This window comes from Nilaparvata lugens, chromosome 1 (assembly GCF_014356525.2).
Source record: "Nilaparvata lugens isolate BPH chromosome 1, ASM1435652v1, whole genome shotgun sequence".
Classification (NCBI taxonomy): domain Eukaryota; kingdom Metazoa; phylum Arthropoda; class Insecta; order Hemiptera; family Delphacidae; genus Nilaparvata; species Nilaparvata lugens.
The window spans coordinates 88,805,634-88,823,952 of NC_052504.1; the positions used below are offsets into that span (position 1 = coordinate 88,805,634).

Consider the following 18,319-nt stretch of genomic DNA (forward strand, 5'->3'; position numbering starts at 1 on the left):
TTAAAATTGATGAAGCATTTGAACATTAGGACTCTTCCATGTACAAGAAGACTATCCATGATTCAAAATGAAAACTCGCATGATTGAATTAAGATTCCAATTCATGATGGGTCGGAGCTGCTGAATCTTTCTTAATTCGAGGAATGCAATCTTACCAATTTGGCATCGAAAGGGTGCCATTTCAAGGTGAAGCCATTCGAAAGGTGTTTTTATTTTTTGACTTGATCCTATGCATCTATATGCTCTATTCATCCATAATAATAATAATAATGAAAATTAATATTCGTATGGCTTTTATTGGTGGGGAGTTCCTGACGGAAGTTCCACCTCGCCTGAATATATCATTTATGTCGTCAATGGGTCTTATGACTGTCATACTTCAGCCGGGCATACTATCATTTATCCATCTATCATTGATATATTATCCATGAGGAATGCCTTGCATGAGAAAGTCGCAGTTTTGAACAATTTGGCAAGACCGAGCTTTTGCTCAAGTCTCAACTTGTTTAATTCATAGATCAGAGTATAATCGTTTAGATATTGTTCTTGGGCGGTTAGCGCACGTGTGTTCGATGCACAAATTGTGGGGCCCTTCGAAAATGTGCACGTTTTTGCAAAATGGTCAAGGCCAACCACTTGACCTCAGCTTGTCTGCGGTGTGTCTCTCTGTCAGCCAAGGAGAAGCCCTACTCCTCGTTCATTTATCGGCCCTTGGCCCTTCCTTATCTTGTATTCTATTCCCCTGCTCAATGATCGATAGCGGGCTAAAGTATCTCGTATTACGTAAGCGGTCTTAATATCTTCGGAAGACGGTGGATGAAAATTGCCGACGTGCATTTGCTGTCCCCATTGATTAATGCAACGCTCACTACAGCAAGCGCCTCAATAGGTGCATCATAGAGTAAGCCTTCTGATACTGTCATGCGCTATACGCACTCACACGGTATGACTGTACTGTATACTGTGTATGGTGTATTCTTATACCAGACAGAAGATGATCTTATTTATTTATCTATGCTTAAAACTTTATACTTATGGTGTACTATAACGTGTATGAAGTATATTTGTTTAATATCGGGGCACCAAGCTTCGCTCGTTATTTTTATTTATTGATAAACAGAACACAATTCTCTAAAATGATCATGTTTATATTATTTTCACAGTTGGCTATACGTCTTCTTATGAATTTCGGGGAAGCGATATTTTGATTTTTCACATACTCACTCAATCACTCACTTTTTTACTATCCGCAGACGGCAAAGTCTCAGCTGCTTCAGCCAAGGATGAATTATTCTTTTAAATGTCGTTCAACGAGTTTTCCCAAGGATGAGACCTAGTGCAATCGAATTTTTATATCATAAACCTACTATGTTCCAAATTTCGTGAGAATCGTTAGAGCCGTTTTCGAGATCCGGTCACATTATACATATAAACATAAAAACATCTAAACAGAAATTGCTCGTTTAATGATATAGGATAACCAGATATAAAAATACAGAAATTGCTCGCTTAATATAATACGATTGTTCAAATATAATACCCATGCCTCACCTTATCACCTGCATTTCACCCATATCAATATACTCTATCAACTGCCCAATTTTCTGTGTTATAATATTATAGAATCACTAGTACACTTCTTGTACTTAGCTTTGGGCACTTTATAATGGGATGGATACCCGAAACCCATCGTATCATCAAAGAAAATGGAAGGGTACTGGTGATTCTATAATGAAACCAACATGAAGTCCGATATACGAGTAAATGAATGAAAACCTGCATATTATTCAATGTGCGATTTTCAAAAAGTCAAAACCGAATGTGTGGGTTCATATCAGAATATGATTAATATTGAATAATTCGATTTATTAAAATTTTGACAGCATGTCAGCCTCAATTGCGTCAATCAAAGAAATACCATTTTCAAAGGGCCCCACAATTTGTGCATCGAAAATACTTGCGCTAACTGTCCAAGAACAATATAGGAGAAATAGATAGGGGAACGTATGATATTGTTTTCGTAGTAGCTATTCCATGAAGACTCACCAATGTTCAATCCATATCAGGGAGACTTGCATTTGTAGCTGATGATAAACTCCCAAGAACTCTGTGGTTTGGATATCAGTAATTCTAACTAGAAGTTGGTTACAATAATTTATGTGGTTCTATAAAAGATGGCCTGTCATTTCAAGTTTTTTTTTAAGAATTTCTGTTCTTCAAAAAAGAACGTAGAAGAGGAGAGACTCAAGAGTTACTAAAGCAGAAGAGAATTTGAAAATTTAAGTGTTGACAAATTCCGGGAAAAGTGTTCTTTGATTTATGACAATTTTCGAGTTATTTGTAGCTTTGATGTGGGGGGGGGGTTAATCCTGGTTGATCTTGGAAGCTGAAAGTTGTATGGAGCATATTCAAGAAAAGTGACACATAGCAACAGGGAAGCTGTGAATTCCGCATTTCACTCTCCTCTGGTAAGTCGAAGTAGCTTTTTTAAACGAGTGTGACAACGCAGCTAAACGTGTCTTCAATTTGAAAACGGAATTTCCAAAGCAGATGCCGAATAAATTTTGGCTCAAAATTCTCAATGACATTTCGGAACATGAACAAGCAATGCGAAACATTTTGCAGTGAGTTTGTTGTCTTTTTTCGCTCGTTTCGAACTGGATGGATTTACGAGCGCTCCGTCAACTCACTACCTTCTTGTGCTCGCTTGCACTCTCCGGGTTGCAAAAAGCTGAGCAAGACTCTCATCCCTCATCCACTCAAGTTATTTCAGCAATTTAGTGCCAATTTTTGTCGGATAAAACGCAATTTCTCCTTGTCGGATTTTAATCACTCCCACGTTAGAGCTAGGGTTCAACATTGTAGAGCATCAATTTATTACGTTCCATGAGTTATGTGGATCGTGAATTTTTCGAATTTATTTATAAATTTTGGATGAGGTCCTATTCGCATAACCGAGGGAGGTTATTCGCAACATTCATCTTCATTTCACGGCTACGCAAAAAGACTTACTCTCACTTTCTGAGCTGCTGGTTTTTTCCGCTGACATTCCTCCGGCTCCCCTTCAAATTGGGCAGGACCACTGCTTGCAAAACATGTGCAATATTCAATCCCATGCACGGTAGTCATTGAAAAAAGTTTGAATTGGAATTTTCTCAAATATCAGGAATAATTGTTCCTTTTTCTTGTTTGTTTAATCATCTCACGAGGTTCATGGAAATGAGAAGGTGTCATCATGAAAATGTATTTGAAATAACCGAAGGAGTAACTGGTTTCCAAAAATTAGATAATTTCCAATTCTTTTAAACCTAAGAGCTTCTTCTAAGGTTAGTTGCTACAGCATGTTCTTAGTAACAAAACAAATCATCCATTCTAATTAGGTGAGATTATACTAGTATTCACAATACACCAGGACTGGTTTCGTGAACCTCTGCAATAACCTCCCAGATGTGGAGATTACCAATCACGGTGAGAATATTTTAATAATCATTGAACTCTATAACTAGTGATTACAACCATGTTGGGCTTCTGTGCTTCTAGTCGTGTCGATTGATGAAATAATAGATCATTTTGACAATGAAGAATCCAGTCGAAACATTAATGAACTATCTGTATAATAAAATTCGATTTAGACTTAAACTTTTGGAGATCATCTCAAGCTTTGAAAAACGATTCTTCAAATAAAGCTCATTGACTTTTTCCACCAGCGAAATTCTACTTTGTATCCACTTCTTTCCACTCTGCCGTATTCATCTCAGAGATTTTCCGTCTGTTACAGATTATTCAAATAAATACACTGTAAGCAATGTTAATAGGTTAATTATTTTGAAAGACGCGATGTGATGATAATGTGAACTAATGGGCATAACAGTATAACCCCATGTTCAATTGCAATTGGGACATTTATACCTTTTTTGGATAGCTCAAAGTAGAGTATTCTTTCAATTGCGGCCCAAATTACAAGAAAGCACTTAATTATATGTACATTATTACAGATATGAGCACAGAACAAAGCCGAATAGGTTTAACGACGCTATACTTATGTAATTTTAAATTGATCTCATGGAGTTCTGACCCACTTGTCAGCAATTATTGGGCCTTCAGGCAGTTGATCCAGTTATTCAATTTAATTTTTGCACATTGTCCTCATCTCGTTCTTAAATCTCTCGCTTGCTCACTCTCTCTCTCTCTCTTTTTTCTAACGCAACGATGTCACATCAAGCTCATTGTCGCCTCCATTCCACGTGTTCGCCAAAATTCATTGGATGACCAATTTGTGATAATCATTATCATCATCATCATCATCATCACCTCATCATCATCACTGGTAATCATCAAGTTCAGCAACTTTTTTCTCTTGTCCGACACATTGTTGCATCAATTAAATAAGAGCGCTTGGCATCCTAATGGCACAACAATGTAAATCAGATGACCGACTCATTGACCTACTTGCCAAATTAGAAAAGGAGCGATTTTTGCGAATGGTCAGTAGCTTTGAGCAGAGTTGCAACATTTTCCAGGAATCATGAACACATTCAGAATCAAGGAGACAAACAAGAAGTTCAAACTCTGATGGATTCACATTGGCAAACATTTCTATCATAATAGGAATTTTGATAAGCCACTAAAACCCTTGAGTCAGACTGTAATAAACAAAAAAATCTTACATATAAAGCTTGATGAAGATTGGATTGTTATAAAAAGAATATTATAATCAAATTATTGAATATTTATCATAATGGAGGGTTGTTGGCTATTTGGAAATTTAAAGCCGGTGGTATTGAAAACTGTAAAGAAATCAGAAACTTCCAATCCGAAGAATCTTCAATTACAAATGAGTATTACCAATCCCTCACGAATATAGCTTTACAATTTTATAAAAACTACACAGTATTCTTCCTTCATCAAGTTTTCTTTTTTGCCTTCATCAAGTTTTTAGATTTTCATTGCTTGTATGTTTTTATTCAATCTTGATAGTGATTGTTACAACTCAGTCTTTATAATATTGAAGAGACTTGAAATGTTGTCAAAAAATCCACTTTATTTAAATAAAAAATATTATTTCACAGGAGCATGCTTTCATTGTTGTTCCACAACATCAATATTCACTCTATAAACTCAATTAATTAATTTCAGTCTTTATACTCTTCCATTCAGCTTGAATAATGTTTCCCAATTTATTTTTCTTATCAAGTTCTGTTTGTGGAGCGTGATGTATTGCATCGGAGGAATTAACGTAGAGAGGCTGGCTGGCTGAGTCTCAAATTCATCTTCTTGGGGAGAGTGTCGAGGGAAAAATGCTAGTCTTTTCGAATTCAAGTACAATGTCATGAATATACTCAACTAGAGAAGACAGAATTGTTGTATTCTATGACTGAACTTATAAACGCCATAAACATGATTCCAGTTTATCTATGATTCAACACCTTGTGAGACCGGACGCATTGACAAAGCGCAAACCGACTAAAGTTTATATTGAGCTTGAATATTGATATCAACTTCTGGTTGATGTAAAAGTTATACTTATTGTAATTCATAGTGTCTTAGTGGCAGAGCATAATTGGATATCGATAATCTAAGGAATGAAACGGAGTAGATCCAATATTTTGTTGGATAATCCTACATAAGCTTTGGAATCTGATAATTGGACAACCATGCCTTTGGCGGAATACGAACTAACAACCCGGAGCTCTGATGGTAGACTGACGTTGTGAAGTTCCAGATCACTGGATTCTATCGAAATTCATATGAACTTACTGTATTATTGGATGAAGCTGCTTATTGGAGCAATAATTACTATAGAATCATACCATAGATAAACAATAGTAAGTAGATATCCCATGGAGTTTATGTCGTAACTTTTACTGTTATCTCAAGCGGATAGTCCACCTAGCTCTTTCCCTTGAAGCTGTGTGACACTAGTAGTCTCTCATATTGTGCCGTTCATACACTCTCACCCGGCCAAAACAGTAGAAATCGACAATAATCGGCTTGAGTAAACAGTAAAAGTTGCGACATAAACTCATTATACAATGGGATATCTACTTACGCTATTGTTTCTCTATGATCATACCAAGACAAACATTACTTTTTCATTTTATGAAATGCACAATGTATTTTTCATCTGTTATTTTATATTAAAAACGTTTCAAATAATGGTACTAAAATGTCATTTTTAAATAAAAATAAAAATCCGTGAATACATACATTTTGAGAATTACTTTTTCAATCTGCCTTTTCTTTCTGTGTCTAACAACACATAAAATCAAAATCAACCTAAGAAATAGGGAAGCGATTTGGTTTCGTGGTCGCGCTGATAAGCTATCGATAAGTTTCATGTGCATACTACTCCCGTTGCAAGGATGCGACCACTCTAAGAACTGTACACCTCTTAATCCCGTTTATACCAAACCAAGATACTTTTGGGATTTCTTCTTCAGATGGGAGAAATTACTGAGGGAATTACTTCGGCAATTATAATATGTTTGAAGAGTATTCCTGCTTACGTTATTTATGTATGACTCTTCAACTCAATAATACCTCCCTCCTATTCAATAATCAAGATCTACATCCAGGAATTCCTTGAATGATACTGCTAGACCTTGCTGTATAATTGAACATGGATTATATTTCATAATAATTGAATACTGTTTTGATTTCAGGCGATAAACTTTAGTCAATTACTACTATAATAATCCTGAACATTCTACCCGGTCGAGGGAGTTTGCAAGATTAAATAAAATATATAAATATATATTGCCGTAATACACTGGAGTAAAAAGAGGATAATAAGAATAACAAATAGTGAGTAGGTTTTTGATTTTGTATTCAATTTTTTTATATTTGTAGTAAATTTCATATATTGTATTTTTGAATATTATGTGAATTTTATTGATTAGATTGTTTATTTGTATATTAATGGAAATAAAATTTATTTGTATTGTATTGTATTCTGAATGTATTAAAAAAATATTCAATGGAAAATTCGAAACCGTTTATGATCTGGAAAGAAAACGGAGTTTAGCACTTCAACAACCCATAACTCGCTTGTTAGACCACTTGAAAATTTCAGTTGCCACTTTTTCTCACTCTTATAATGATCTTAACAATTATATTGAAAAAGATTATCTAATTTAAGTTTTCCCCACCCCCCTCCTGATTACTAGTGAATGATCTGGATGTATTTATAACAGCTGGAAGACTTTGGTCATCAATATGAATTAAATTTCAATTCTCTCAGCTATTTAGTGATAAGAACCAACACACTTCATGTTTCCTTAGATGTGAAACTTCGTCTGATAGCATGTATTATGGGCATTGACAGAAGATTTAAAAGATGGGGATGTAAACAATGATAGAATAATAGACAAAAGAGAACATTAATGAAGGATACAATTTACAAATAGAGAACGTAATTAGAACGGATAACTGCAAAATTATGAGAGAGATTCAGATTGGAAACATGGCCTTCAGTCCCAAACTCCTCCTTCTCTCTCCTATTTCGTCATTTTTTTAGCTCCCCCTTTAACTCAACTCAAATCAACAACCAATAATCTTCCCTGATTGGTCAGTAATAAATTGAGACACAGATACAAATTCTGCCGCTAGATGGTGACAGCTACTGGGTGATGTATACTACTGCTCAGATCGCAAGGCAACAAGCCCCGCCTACTTTCTCCTAATTGGTCGAAATTTGAGATCCAGTTATGGAGTTTGCCGGTAGATGGCAGCAGTGATTGGGTCATGAAATTCTCAAATAACATGAATTTAAACTTCTCTCGTCTGATTGGTCTACAATAGTAGCCGTGACGTAGCTCCGAATTCTGATACGGATAAATTTGTATCATCCCACTCATTTCCATAATATGATCTGTAATTGTATTCACGAATAAATGAATCCTGACACTAGATGGGAGTACTAAATAGGTGATGTGAAACTTTCAGTGTTTCAAACAAGTTATTGGTAATAATAATCAATCCTGGGCATGATATTATCAAACATCTAGTCTTAGCTAAACCTGTAAATCAAATTTGAAATTCTTTGGACGTGATCGTTCTCGAAAATTCTGGATTTCGAACAGAAGTTTCGATCGTTTAGGATACCCTTCAAAAACTTCCTTCTCAGTACCTAGCTGAACTGTAGAGAAAAGATAGCATAAAAAGATATCCCATGGTACAGGGCGTTTTTATGATCCAAATTTCAAGCCAATAATCCTTGCAGTTCTCTTTCGTGATTCTATGCGATGCTGGTAGTCTCTCATACTGTGCGTTCTTACAATGGGCCAAATGTTCTTACAATGTTCTCACTCGGCCAAAGCAGTAATAATAGATAGTAGTCAATAGTAATGGGGGTGAGTTAACAGTAAATCGGCTTAAAATTCTGTACATAAACGACCTATGCGATCTTATGCTCTATCTCTATGACTTTTTCTTATCGATTGTCAGAAGACTCCTCCATGCACACGGACTTGTCGTCCAAGAATGGAGTTATTCATTTACTTTTTACTTGTTTTTCATATTAATGTTACAAACTAATGTATCGCCTTTACTTTGTTTTTACATAATATGTAATGTATAAAGTTTTTGAATAAAATGAATTGAATTGAACATTTAGACTGGATTTGAACTATTCGGTTGTCATTCACGTAAAATCCAGCAAAATATACATTAGAAATGCTATCCATCATTGATAAATGTATTTTATGGGTTTATTTCAAAAAATTTCCAAAATCTCATCAATTTTAGGCGAAATATTGGCAAGATTATTTCATGCGCGAATTCATAAGTAAAACGCGTCCAGAGGTCCAACTGAAGGTGGCCGCAAAATTACAATATCTTCGGTTCAGCAAAGTTTTAGTTCTGGTTCATTGAACTTTTTGATGCCTCCTGACAGTGAAGCAGAATCAGGTTCGAATCAGAACTATATGGAGAGATCTTAATGAATGGATTCCAATCCATTTTCAAGAGCAAACTAAAAAGCTGTTGGTGACCCTCCGATTGGGAGCCACTACGCTAAATTATTACAATATCTATGTGATCATATCTCTCCAATTTAAGGTGCTAAGCATCTGCATGAGGCCAATATGACAGTATTTGAAGTAAGAGCACGTTTCGGCGAAAGGAGAATATTCTCTTATTTTCTTATTTTGAAGTTATTTTTTCGCGAAAATTCTCTCCATTTCACCCCTTCATCTACTATTGGCATCCCATCGTTTCTAAGTAGTTAGTTTTCAAATCACGAGTAGAAGAACAGTGAACTAGCTACTCTTGTAGTCTATTTTTTGAAGTGAGATTCCCAAGAAAATTGATTACACTTTCAATTTAATTCTCAACTGATTATAGTGTAACTTATCTTGAGCCTAGTACGAAACTATCCTTCGCTGACAAAAAGCAAGTGTAGTCTCTCGGCCTTTTTCTGTTATAATCATATTTTTCTCCATTATAATTTTCTCATTTTATGGTTATCCGTAGACTAAACTGCAGTGAATTATTAATTTGAGGCATAAAGCAACATTAAAACATTAGTATGAGTTTCCTCTCTGTGGACTAGTGGAGATGATTTGAGCCAAAACTAGTCTTTTTCAATTGAAATTTCTCATTCTAAAGTTATCCGTAGGCTAAACTGCAGTGGATTATTTATTTGAGACATGAAGTAACATAGAAACAATAGTTGTATGAGTTCTCTATCAATGTTTAAGTGGTGGTGATAGGAGCCAAAACTATTTTTTCTTCAATTCTCTCCTAAAGATAAGTGTGACGATTTCAAGTCGTTCATTAGAATCATTGTATCACACAAATAATGAGTTGTGGATGGTGATGTAGACTACGGTGGGAATCTATATCAGATACAGCTAGGTTCCTTACAGATTGATAATGATATCGTATGCAATCGAAAGTAGTATTATACATTCTTGTTAAATGTCAGCTTGAGTCAATTACAAGCTACTCTTTTGATATCTAGGCTATTGTTATTATTCTTACTTGAATTTGTAGTGAAGGTGATGTTGTGATAGAACCATTGATTATGAGACTCATTCACTGAACGTTATGTTTACTAGTGATTGATCATGATGTAACAACCAAAACTGGATTCATAATTTCCCAATAAATGAAAGATTGTGACAATCCAAAGTCTTTTTATTCAATATCAATATATTTTGTGATTTTCACTTGACTTTTGATTGATGTGATGTTCAATGCAGATATTCATTCTTCGAGATAGTTCTATTAAATATTGATAACGGTGTACTAACGGTAGTTTATGTATCCATTTTTTGTTTGTAAGGTACAAGAATCGAAATTAGTATCTCAATCTTACAATACATGAGTAGTTGTTACAGTTTCAAGTCATTTTACTCATTAATCGTCATATTTATAAAAGTTTCATTGTCAAAAAGTACTCACAAATGGTATCAAATTGATTATCAAATTTCATATTTGAATTTATAAGACCGCAGTATAGTCAAGTATGCATTATAACGTAAGTATCATAACGCAGGAGCAACTTGATCTTATGTTTTTCTTTTACTGATGTAGTGAAGTTGAAATTAATTGTGATAGATGATAAATATTCATATATTTTGGGGACAGACCAACTTGAACATTATTGTGATACAGGTAATAAAAGTAGTACTTCTCAACTTTTCCAGCATAAGTAACAGTTTTAAGTTTGCATGATTATTGCATGAGATTGCATGATCATTGTGTCTTCAATATGAATGAGATTAGTTGATCCATGTTGAAGTTCCTTATTCACAAGATACGAGACAGCTTCAATAGAGATTGGTACATGATACCTGAGAGAGATTGATACATGGAATCGTACCGTATCTCTAATTTATAATCCATTATTGAATGAATGCATGTTGCAGATGAGGTGATCAATGATAAAGCTCTATATTCACTAGGGACAGAGAATGGTATATTTTAGATTGCATCTCAATTATTTTAGAATTTTGTATTGATTATTGTTTTTTTGTGTTATATTTTAATTGTATGTGACTTGTGTTATAATAGAAACTGCATATATTTATATTTTTCATCTATATATTATAGAAACTGCAAGGCTTGAAATTAATGTGAAGAATCAAATTAAATTACTATGAGTGAATCAATGTCAATGAATCTATGTGTGTTGTAGCTGAGTTGATCTATGTGGAGAGTTGCTTATTTACTAGAGACATAAACAATAGATATTAGTGATGGTATATTAGTTCAATGGTAATGATCATAATCAGTTCAACCTTTAACAATCTACAGTATCGGAATGAAAAAACATATGCTAGCCCAAAAGTTCTTCTGTTCCTGAATAGTCTAATAAAATGTCCAAATTTGGATTACGTTCACATCAGACAATTTCGACTTCACTTTTAACAAGCTATAAAATATAACATTCTCAATATCTCTATTAAACCTGACACTAAAACTGGAGCTCGAGCTTTAATTGACCCTAGAATGAGAATTCAGAGATTTGAAATGATTGATGGATTACACTGAGCAAATTAAGATTTGAAAAGAATGTAAATTCAAAGAGAAGAAACTGATGTACAAGCGATTGGCTAACTGAATACTAAAAGCAAGTTCACATCAAAGCAATTTCCACTTCACTTTTAAGAAACTATGAAATATACCATTCTCAAAATCTCTATTAAACCTGACTCTTGTGAATATGAAGCTCCAACATAGATTAACTGTAGAATTGAAATTCACTTTCAACAAACTATAAAATATAACATTAAAAATCTCTTTCAAACCTGAGTCTAGTGAAGATGGAGCTCCAACATAGATTAACCCTGGGAATTCAGAGATTTGAAATTGATGAATTACACTGAGCAAATTGAGATTTGAAAAAATGGAAACTCAGAGAGGAGATTTAGAGGAACTGAAGTATTCAAGTACAAGTGATTAGGTAAATTAATACTAAAAGCAAGTTCACATCACGACAATTTTCACTTCACTTTCAACAAACTATAAAATATACCATTCTTAAAATCTCTATCAAACCTGACTTGTGAATATGGAGCTCCAACATAGATGGAATGAACAGATTTGACTAGAATGGAAATCCACAGATTTGAAATTGATGGATTATTCGAAAATAATGGAAATTCAGTTTTGGCGTGGTCGTCATCATCATCGGGCTGCAGGGGCCTGCTGAATGGCTGCTGTTGCTGTTGCTCCGGCTGATCGCCCAGCATGCCAGGCGTGTGCAGCTGCGGCTGCGTCTCTCGGTCCCGTTCCCGCGCAGCCGCCGCCAGTCCGTACATGTTCATCAACTGCCGCAGCTGCGGCTTGTCGTGGAGATCGCGACTGCGGCCGGTCACGTTGGGCGGATGCTTCAGGCCCAGCTTCTCCAGCACCTGCATCTTGATGTGCGCCAGACTGATGTTACGCAGCTCCTCGTGTCGCTGACATGGACCGCACTTGGCTGCGGTCGTCACGTTGTCGCCTCCGGCTGCCGGCCACAGCAACAGCCACAGCGACAGCAGTCGGCCTATCCGCACGACCATCGCACCGCGACTCAACAAACAACAACTGCCCTGCCAGTGCCAGTGCCCCGCAAGCCAGCGCCAAAGCCAACACTCATGTCGCTCCCCGCCCCACTCACTCACTCACTCGCACACCAGGAGGGGAGGCCGCACGCACATCATATTTGGCCAACACTTGCAGCGGTGGGGGAGACACACCTCCACACACCCCACTGATCTGTAACAATTCACAAAAAAGTCACAAAAATGTTAACATAATCAACTTATATATCTATACAATTAATTTCTGAAAAAATAGCTCCTGAACTCAATTAATCTGAAAGGAAAATTAAATGAAAAATGTTTACAAAACATTGAGAAATATTTGAAATGTCGTTGTTGGTTATCCATCTTGTTTTCACTATTATTATTACTATTAAATTTTTTAAAACTTTAAAAACTTCAGTTTCTGTTTGGCTTGAAAATGTGCAATACCAGCACGAAACGGACGTCGCCACATCAAATAATGTGAGTGTTTTTTCACTTTAAAGTTTTACAAAATTTAATAGTAATTTAAAATGTATTTTAAAATGTTAGAATAAAGCTGTATTCCCACACAACAGTGACTGTGAGCAATATAACAGTGAAACAACAACAGTGACAGTGAAAATTAACTCGTATAAGTTCTAATTGGACCATTCCCATTCAGCCTGGCTGATCAAGAATGAATAATCTCTCAGAACTCTCTCGAGTATGAATACTCTCTCGGAGCAAGTATTAAGCTCTCAATTTTAATCGTGATTAATTCCACGAGAACCAATCAGAGAAGCCGTCTTATCAAAAAGACCTTCTCTGATTGGTTCTCGTGAAATTAATCACAGTTAAAATTTAACCAGCTTTTGTGCAACCGGGCCTCAGAACCATATAATCCCTCAGAAATTTAATCTCTCAGAACTTATGGGAATTCAATTCTTGAGAACATTTTGGAACTGTGATTTCTATTGAACTATTGAATTTGGATTATTGTTCTCCGTTTTCCTTTTAATTTGGTTACGTACTCGAGTTTCTTCATTATATCGCTTGGTAGTGATCTAGGTACTAACGTGACATGTCAGAGAAAGTAAATTGACTGCTGAAGTGGTAACTTGGTTTCTAGTGATATATTTTGATTCACAAATTACCTGTATTTCATTGAGTTTGATTTGCTTCTTCGAAAATGTTTTTGGAATCTGATAACAAGAATTGAAGGTCAATATTCAATTCGATTGCGACAAAATCCCTCACTACACAAAAACCTCTCTTCTCCTACTTTTCCTAACATATCATTTTCTTTTTTCTTATGAATTTTTTTGATTCTATCCTACATATTGACTCATTCTTATGACAAATTAATGTATTCTCTTGTTTGAGATTCATTAGCACTAATACATTTTTAAAAATATTGTTTTTTGACAATTCTGGGAGAAGGATTCAAGTATGGTACAGTAAGGAGAAGAAATGAATCTTTTCATATTATATACATGGAATTTTCAGTCGTGATAGAAGAGGGAGACATTGTCAAAGTTTGTTGAGAATCATTCACTCCAGGTTTTTCAAGGGAATAGATGTAAATATAATTCGCCTTCATCGATTGATATCATATAGACAAATAATAGTCTGTTCACATTTACTTCTTTATTCCAATATTATACAATAGGATCCGCTCTCAAACAAATTATAATTTCATTCAAGTGATAATGGATTTATATCCCTGTAGTGAAATTCATTTTCAACTTTCAGAATTGGTTGAATGGAAATCATTGATAAGGAATTCTGACAGTGTGGAGTGAATCTCACCGTATAATTATTATTGCAGAAGCCAGAACATGACCTGCCCAAATCTATTCTCTATCGTTTTGTCCCAATTATTATGAACATACATGGCAATTTGGTTGGTTCCAACTAATGTTACACTGATAATGTTCCACATAATTTATGTATCAATTTCTCTCAGGCTGCTATGAGTCTCTCAATCAAATTATATTAATATTGTTTCATAGGCTTGAACATGACCTACCCGAATCCTTTGTGAATTGTTTGTCACATTTCTAGGCTAAACACGTGGTGATTGTGATTAGGAAATTAAAATATCCTTTCAGTTCCACTCGATCAGCTGATCAAAATCTATTTGGCAGATTAGGAATCTATTCATCTCGATTATGGGGTTAGAAATTCGAAGCCTTTGCCAGTCGGCGAGTGGGAAAATTAGCTGTTAGCCCCATGTTGCCGGTTTCATTTGTAATAATACTAGAAAAAGTATTCACACGTGCCACAACTGTTGCATAATCGCGCCTTCCAGTGATTTAAACACAGTCCACTTGATAGCAAACGATTATCCGCTCGGAAGAACGGCACGACAATGCAATAGTATCCAAACCTCTTTCTTCCAATTGCCTCTCTCAATCAAATTAATATTTGTCAGCAATAATTGGTGTAACTGAGCCTGATTTACGAGATGTACAGCTAACAGTGTTGATTTCACAATTAAGAGTGTCATCCAAATCGTAAATCACTCACAAAATCAGTTCGATTTAATTGACTGTTAGTGTTCGGTTGAAAGTCAAAAGTCACTGTAGCTACTTCTCAGGAATTTTCCGATAAATTCACAAAACTATCGTCGAATTCAATATTGATAGCAGTTTGAAGCTGACTACGAAGTTCTGCCCATAAAAGCACGGTTAAGGATCTCGGCCGCTATCTTTCCTTATTATAAGGGCCGGTTTCCGAGCTCGGGATTTAGCTAAGTTCTAGACTTTAAACAGCTGGAGTCAGAAAATTGGCTTTCCGAAACGGGGCGTTGTCGCAGACCACGTTTAATTTAGAAATTAAATTTTGAAAAACTAGAAAATTGAACACAAAATAGAATAAAGAGAAAATAGTGCAAAGTTTCAGTTATTTTGAATTATTTCATTTCTTCAAGGAAAAACGTTTCCAATTGTAGAAATGAGAAGTGATGATTAAAAGCTACGACTACGCCCCGTTTTGGAAAGCCAATTTTCTGACTCTCAACTGTTTTAAGTTAAGAACTTATATTATCAGCTAAATCCCGAGCTCGGAAACCGGCCCTTGGAATGTGTTTTGATAAATCAGCATATTAAATATACTGATCAATACTATACAAACAACTGGAGAATATCTCCAAATATTCATATTTATTTGATACAATTTAAATCGTTATTTCATTAGTATTGAATGATGGAAACTAGAAAACCCTTGTTACCCTCAGGGTAAAAGCCCTCTAAACCCAACGACTATGAGAGCTGTTACAATATTGCATTTTACGCACTTTTTTAAAGCTAGTTCTACATCTTCCATATCTTGGACTTATTATCGAATCGTGAATGTCTTGTAAAATGGAGAATGTAATTTCATCGGAAAGAGATTGAACTTGCAAGATCACTGCTAATTTCAATCACATCTCTGTTCTTTGGAAAACTCCTCAGGTTATAAGGGCTGTGAGATAGGGCCAACTATAAATTCCACTAGAGTTCTCCAGAGATTGATAGTGGTGTAACAATCGAAACTAGAATCTTAAGTTGTTTTGATATATCAGTGATTTTGGCAATATCCAGGCGTTTTGGATCAACTTCATTTCTGTTCTTCACAAATATTTTTCCAGAATTTATATTTTATATTTCAACAAGAATTGTGGAAATTATGGAATTTTGTGTGGAAATTCAAAAAATCTATAAATAAAGATAAAGCCCATGTCTTGAAAGCAATTTTGAAGCCGTTGTTTTTAATCCTCAAGGATGAAAAAAGCATACAGGCAGTAGGCTTGTCAGTACTGAAAAAGTTTTTCAAATTCTCCCCAAGATTCATACATTTTCTGTTGTTCAGGACCTATTTATGCACATACCTCACAATTTTCCTGCCCTCCTCTGTTTCTGCTTCTTTGATTTGGAATCTCTCCTAAATATGACCCTACTGGAACACGTATTCCAATGATCTTTCCTTTCAAGAAAAACTTATCATTCGATGTAGCAGTTGGAGTTTCAAGCGCCACTAGCTAGTTCTCTTCTCGTAGCCCGGATAGCTTTTATCCAAAATAGGTCAGTCTTTCACCTGGAATCCGAAGAAAAAATAATATATTACTTTCACAGAGATCTCAAATTGGCCTCAAAATTTGAAAAAAGTTTCATAAATTCTCTTCTGACCATAACTGTATGATTTGTTAATGTAAAAGAGAATGGATTTTGAATACTAGATACTGTTGATTCAATATGAATGTCCCCATTTCAAACAATTATATTTATTTTTAAATGTTTTTTATGTTTCCTGATGACTATGTCTATTGCACTATGTGTTTAATGACAATAGAGAATTCTATTCTATTCTATTCTTTTCTATTCTAAAATGATGCACATAAACCAATTTCACATCAAATTACTCATAGAAGAAACAAGTTTATGATGGTAGATAATTATGAGTGTTCTATGTGCTCTCTTTTTTGAGGCTCGGATAGTTTTTTAATACATTTAGTAACTATTTGAAATTGTGACATCTATTTTGTATTATCAACATCTCAATGAAAAAATATAGTGTATATGTAGACATTTGAGACTCATGAGCTTTATATGTGTTGTGTATCTGCCATACGCTAAATAATAAATACCCTAATGCTGATGAAGTAAGAATATTGATTGAGACAGTGGATTACAATACAATATTATCCTATTTTTTCTGGTGCAAACCAGTTTCACAGTATACTGAAGAGGTATGGAAGAAGGGAATTGCAAAAATTGAGTGAATTTTATGCTTGTTCTGGTGATGATAAACTTTGGCCGGCCCAGAAGTAAGCAACACCCACCCACACCACCTGCTCAGCTGTTCCTCGTCGATCGGATAATGTACTTCTGATGAGTTATATTCGCTGGCACTCGTAAACCTATCCTAATTTGCTGTTTCAAGAATTAATGTTGCCGTTTGCAAAAAGGCCAACTGCTCGTAAAAATTGCTCATGCCATATGAGACCAGAAAAAACGCAGCCGAAAAAACTGGCATATTAACGATGCGTTAGCTGTAATCTTCGTAACTAACCACTCTCAACAGCAGGATCTTTGCCGAACATCTGCCTTGAAAAACGCTAAAACACATCCAGATGCACCTTTTCTTCTCTCGATGACCCCTCCTCCTCCTCCTCCTCTCACCATCATCAACATCCTTTTCGGGCCATATCAATGTAGGTTACTGGTAAATTATGGTTTGTTCATCAGAAGACGGCCAGCAGTAAAAAAGAGCTCGACTAAATGCAGTGCAACAAATGCCGTTTCCGATATTATTATTGCCCGATAAATTTTCGCTCGACCAACAGCTGATGGGGCGTGGACTGAGAGGCGCACCTTTTACGATCAGCTGTTCAGGTGATAGCTCCCAACACCGGAACTGGATACTTTTATTACTGGTAACCAACATATGGCAAATAATACACGATGTGCTTTCCTCGTCCAATTTTCAATGCCTATCAATTTTTCGATACAGCTTTCACTGGTCGCACACTGCACACCGATGGAGCGTATCAACATCAAAATGAGTTAACACCGTCTCTCAAGCTGAATGTGTAATGTTCTATGATCAGTTGGCTCAATTAACTGCAACAGTGGACTTATTATCATAAATCATTCAACAGCCAACTTACACAAAGATACTTATCATTATTAAATTTCGATAAACCATACTATTCTGAAGGAAAATGCCTTGAAACCAAAAGGACTATTATTTTAAAATAAGTTTACTGAACAATGAATATCAAACATTAAACATTATATAAAATAAGCATCAATAATTTACCACTGAACAAAGGATATGGTTGA

The 18,319-nt window shown here is 35.3% G+C and overlaps 1 protein-coding gene across 1 annotated transcript in view; it reads right to left on the reverse strand.

The window, feature by feature from the left end:
• LOC111051039 (growth/differentiation factor 8) overlaps nucleotides 1–16,571 on the reverse strand; it is a 38,799-nt gene extending 22,228 nt beyond the window's left edge. Inside the window, exons 1-2 of the mRNA XM_039444670.1 lie at nucleotides 16,366–16,571; nucleotides 11,981–12,705 (exon numbers count right to left, since the gene is read on the reverse strand). Coding sequence (XP_039300604.1) covers nucleotides 11,981–12,509 — 529 coding nt within the window. The 5' untranslated portion in view covers nucleotides 12,510–12,705; nucleotides 16,366–16,571. The remainder of the gene's footprint in view (nucleotides 1–11,980; nucleotides 12,706–16,365) is intronic.
• Nucleotides 16,572–18,319: the final 1,748 nt, after the last annotated feature.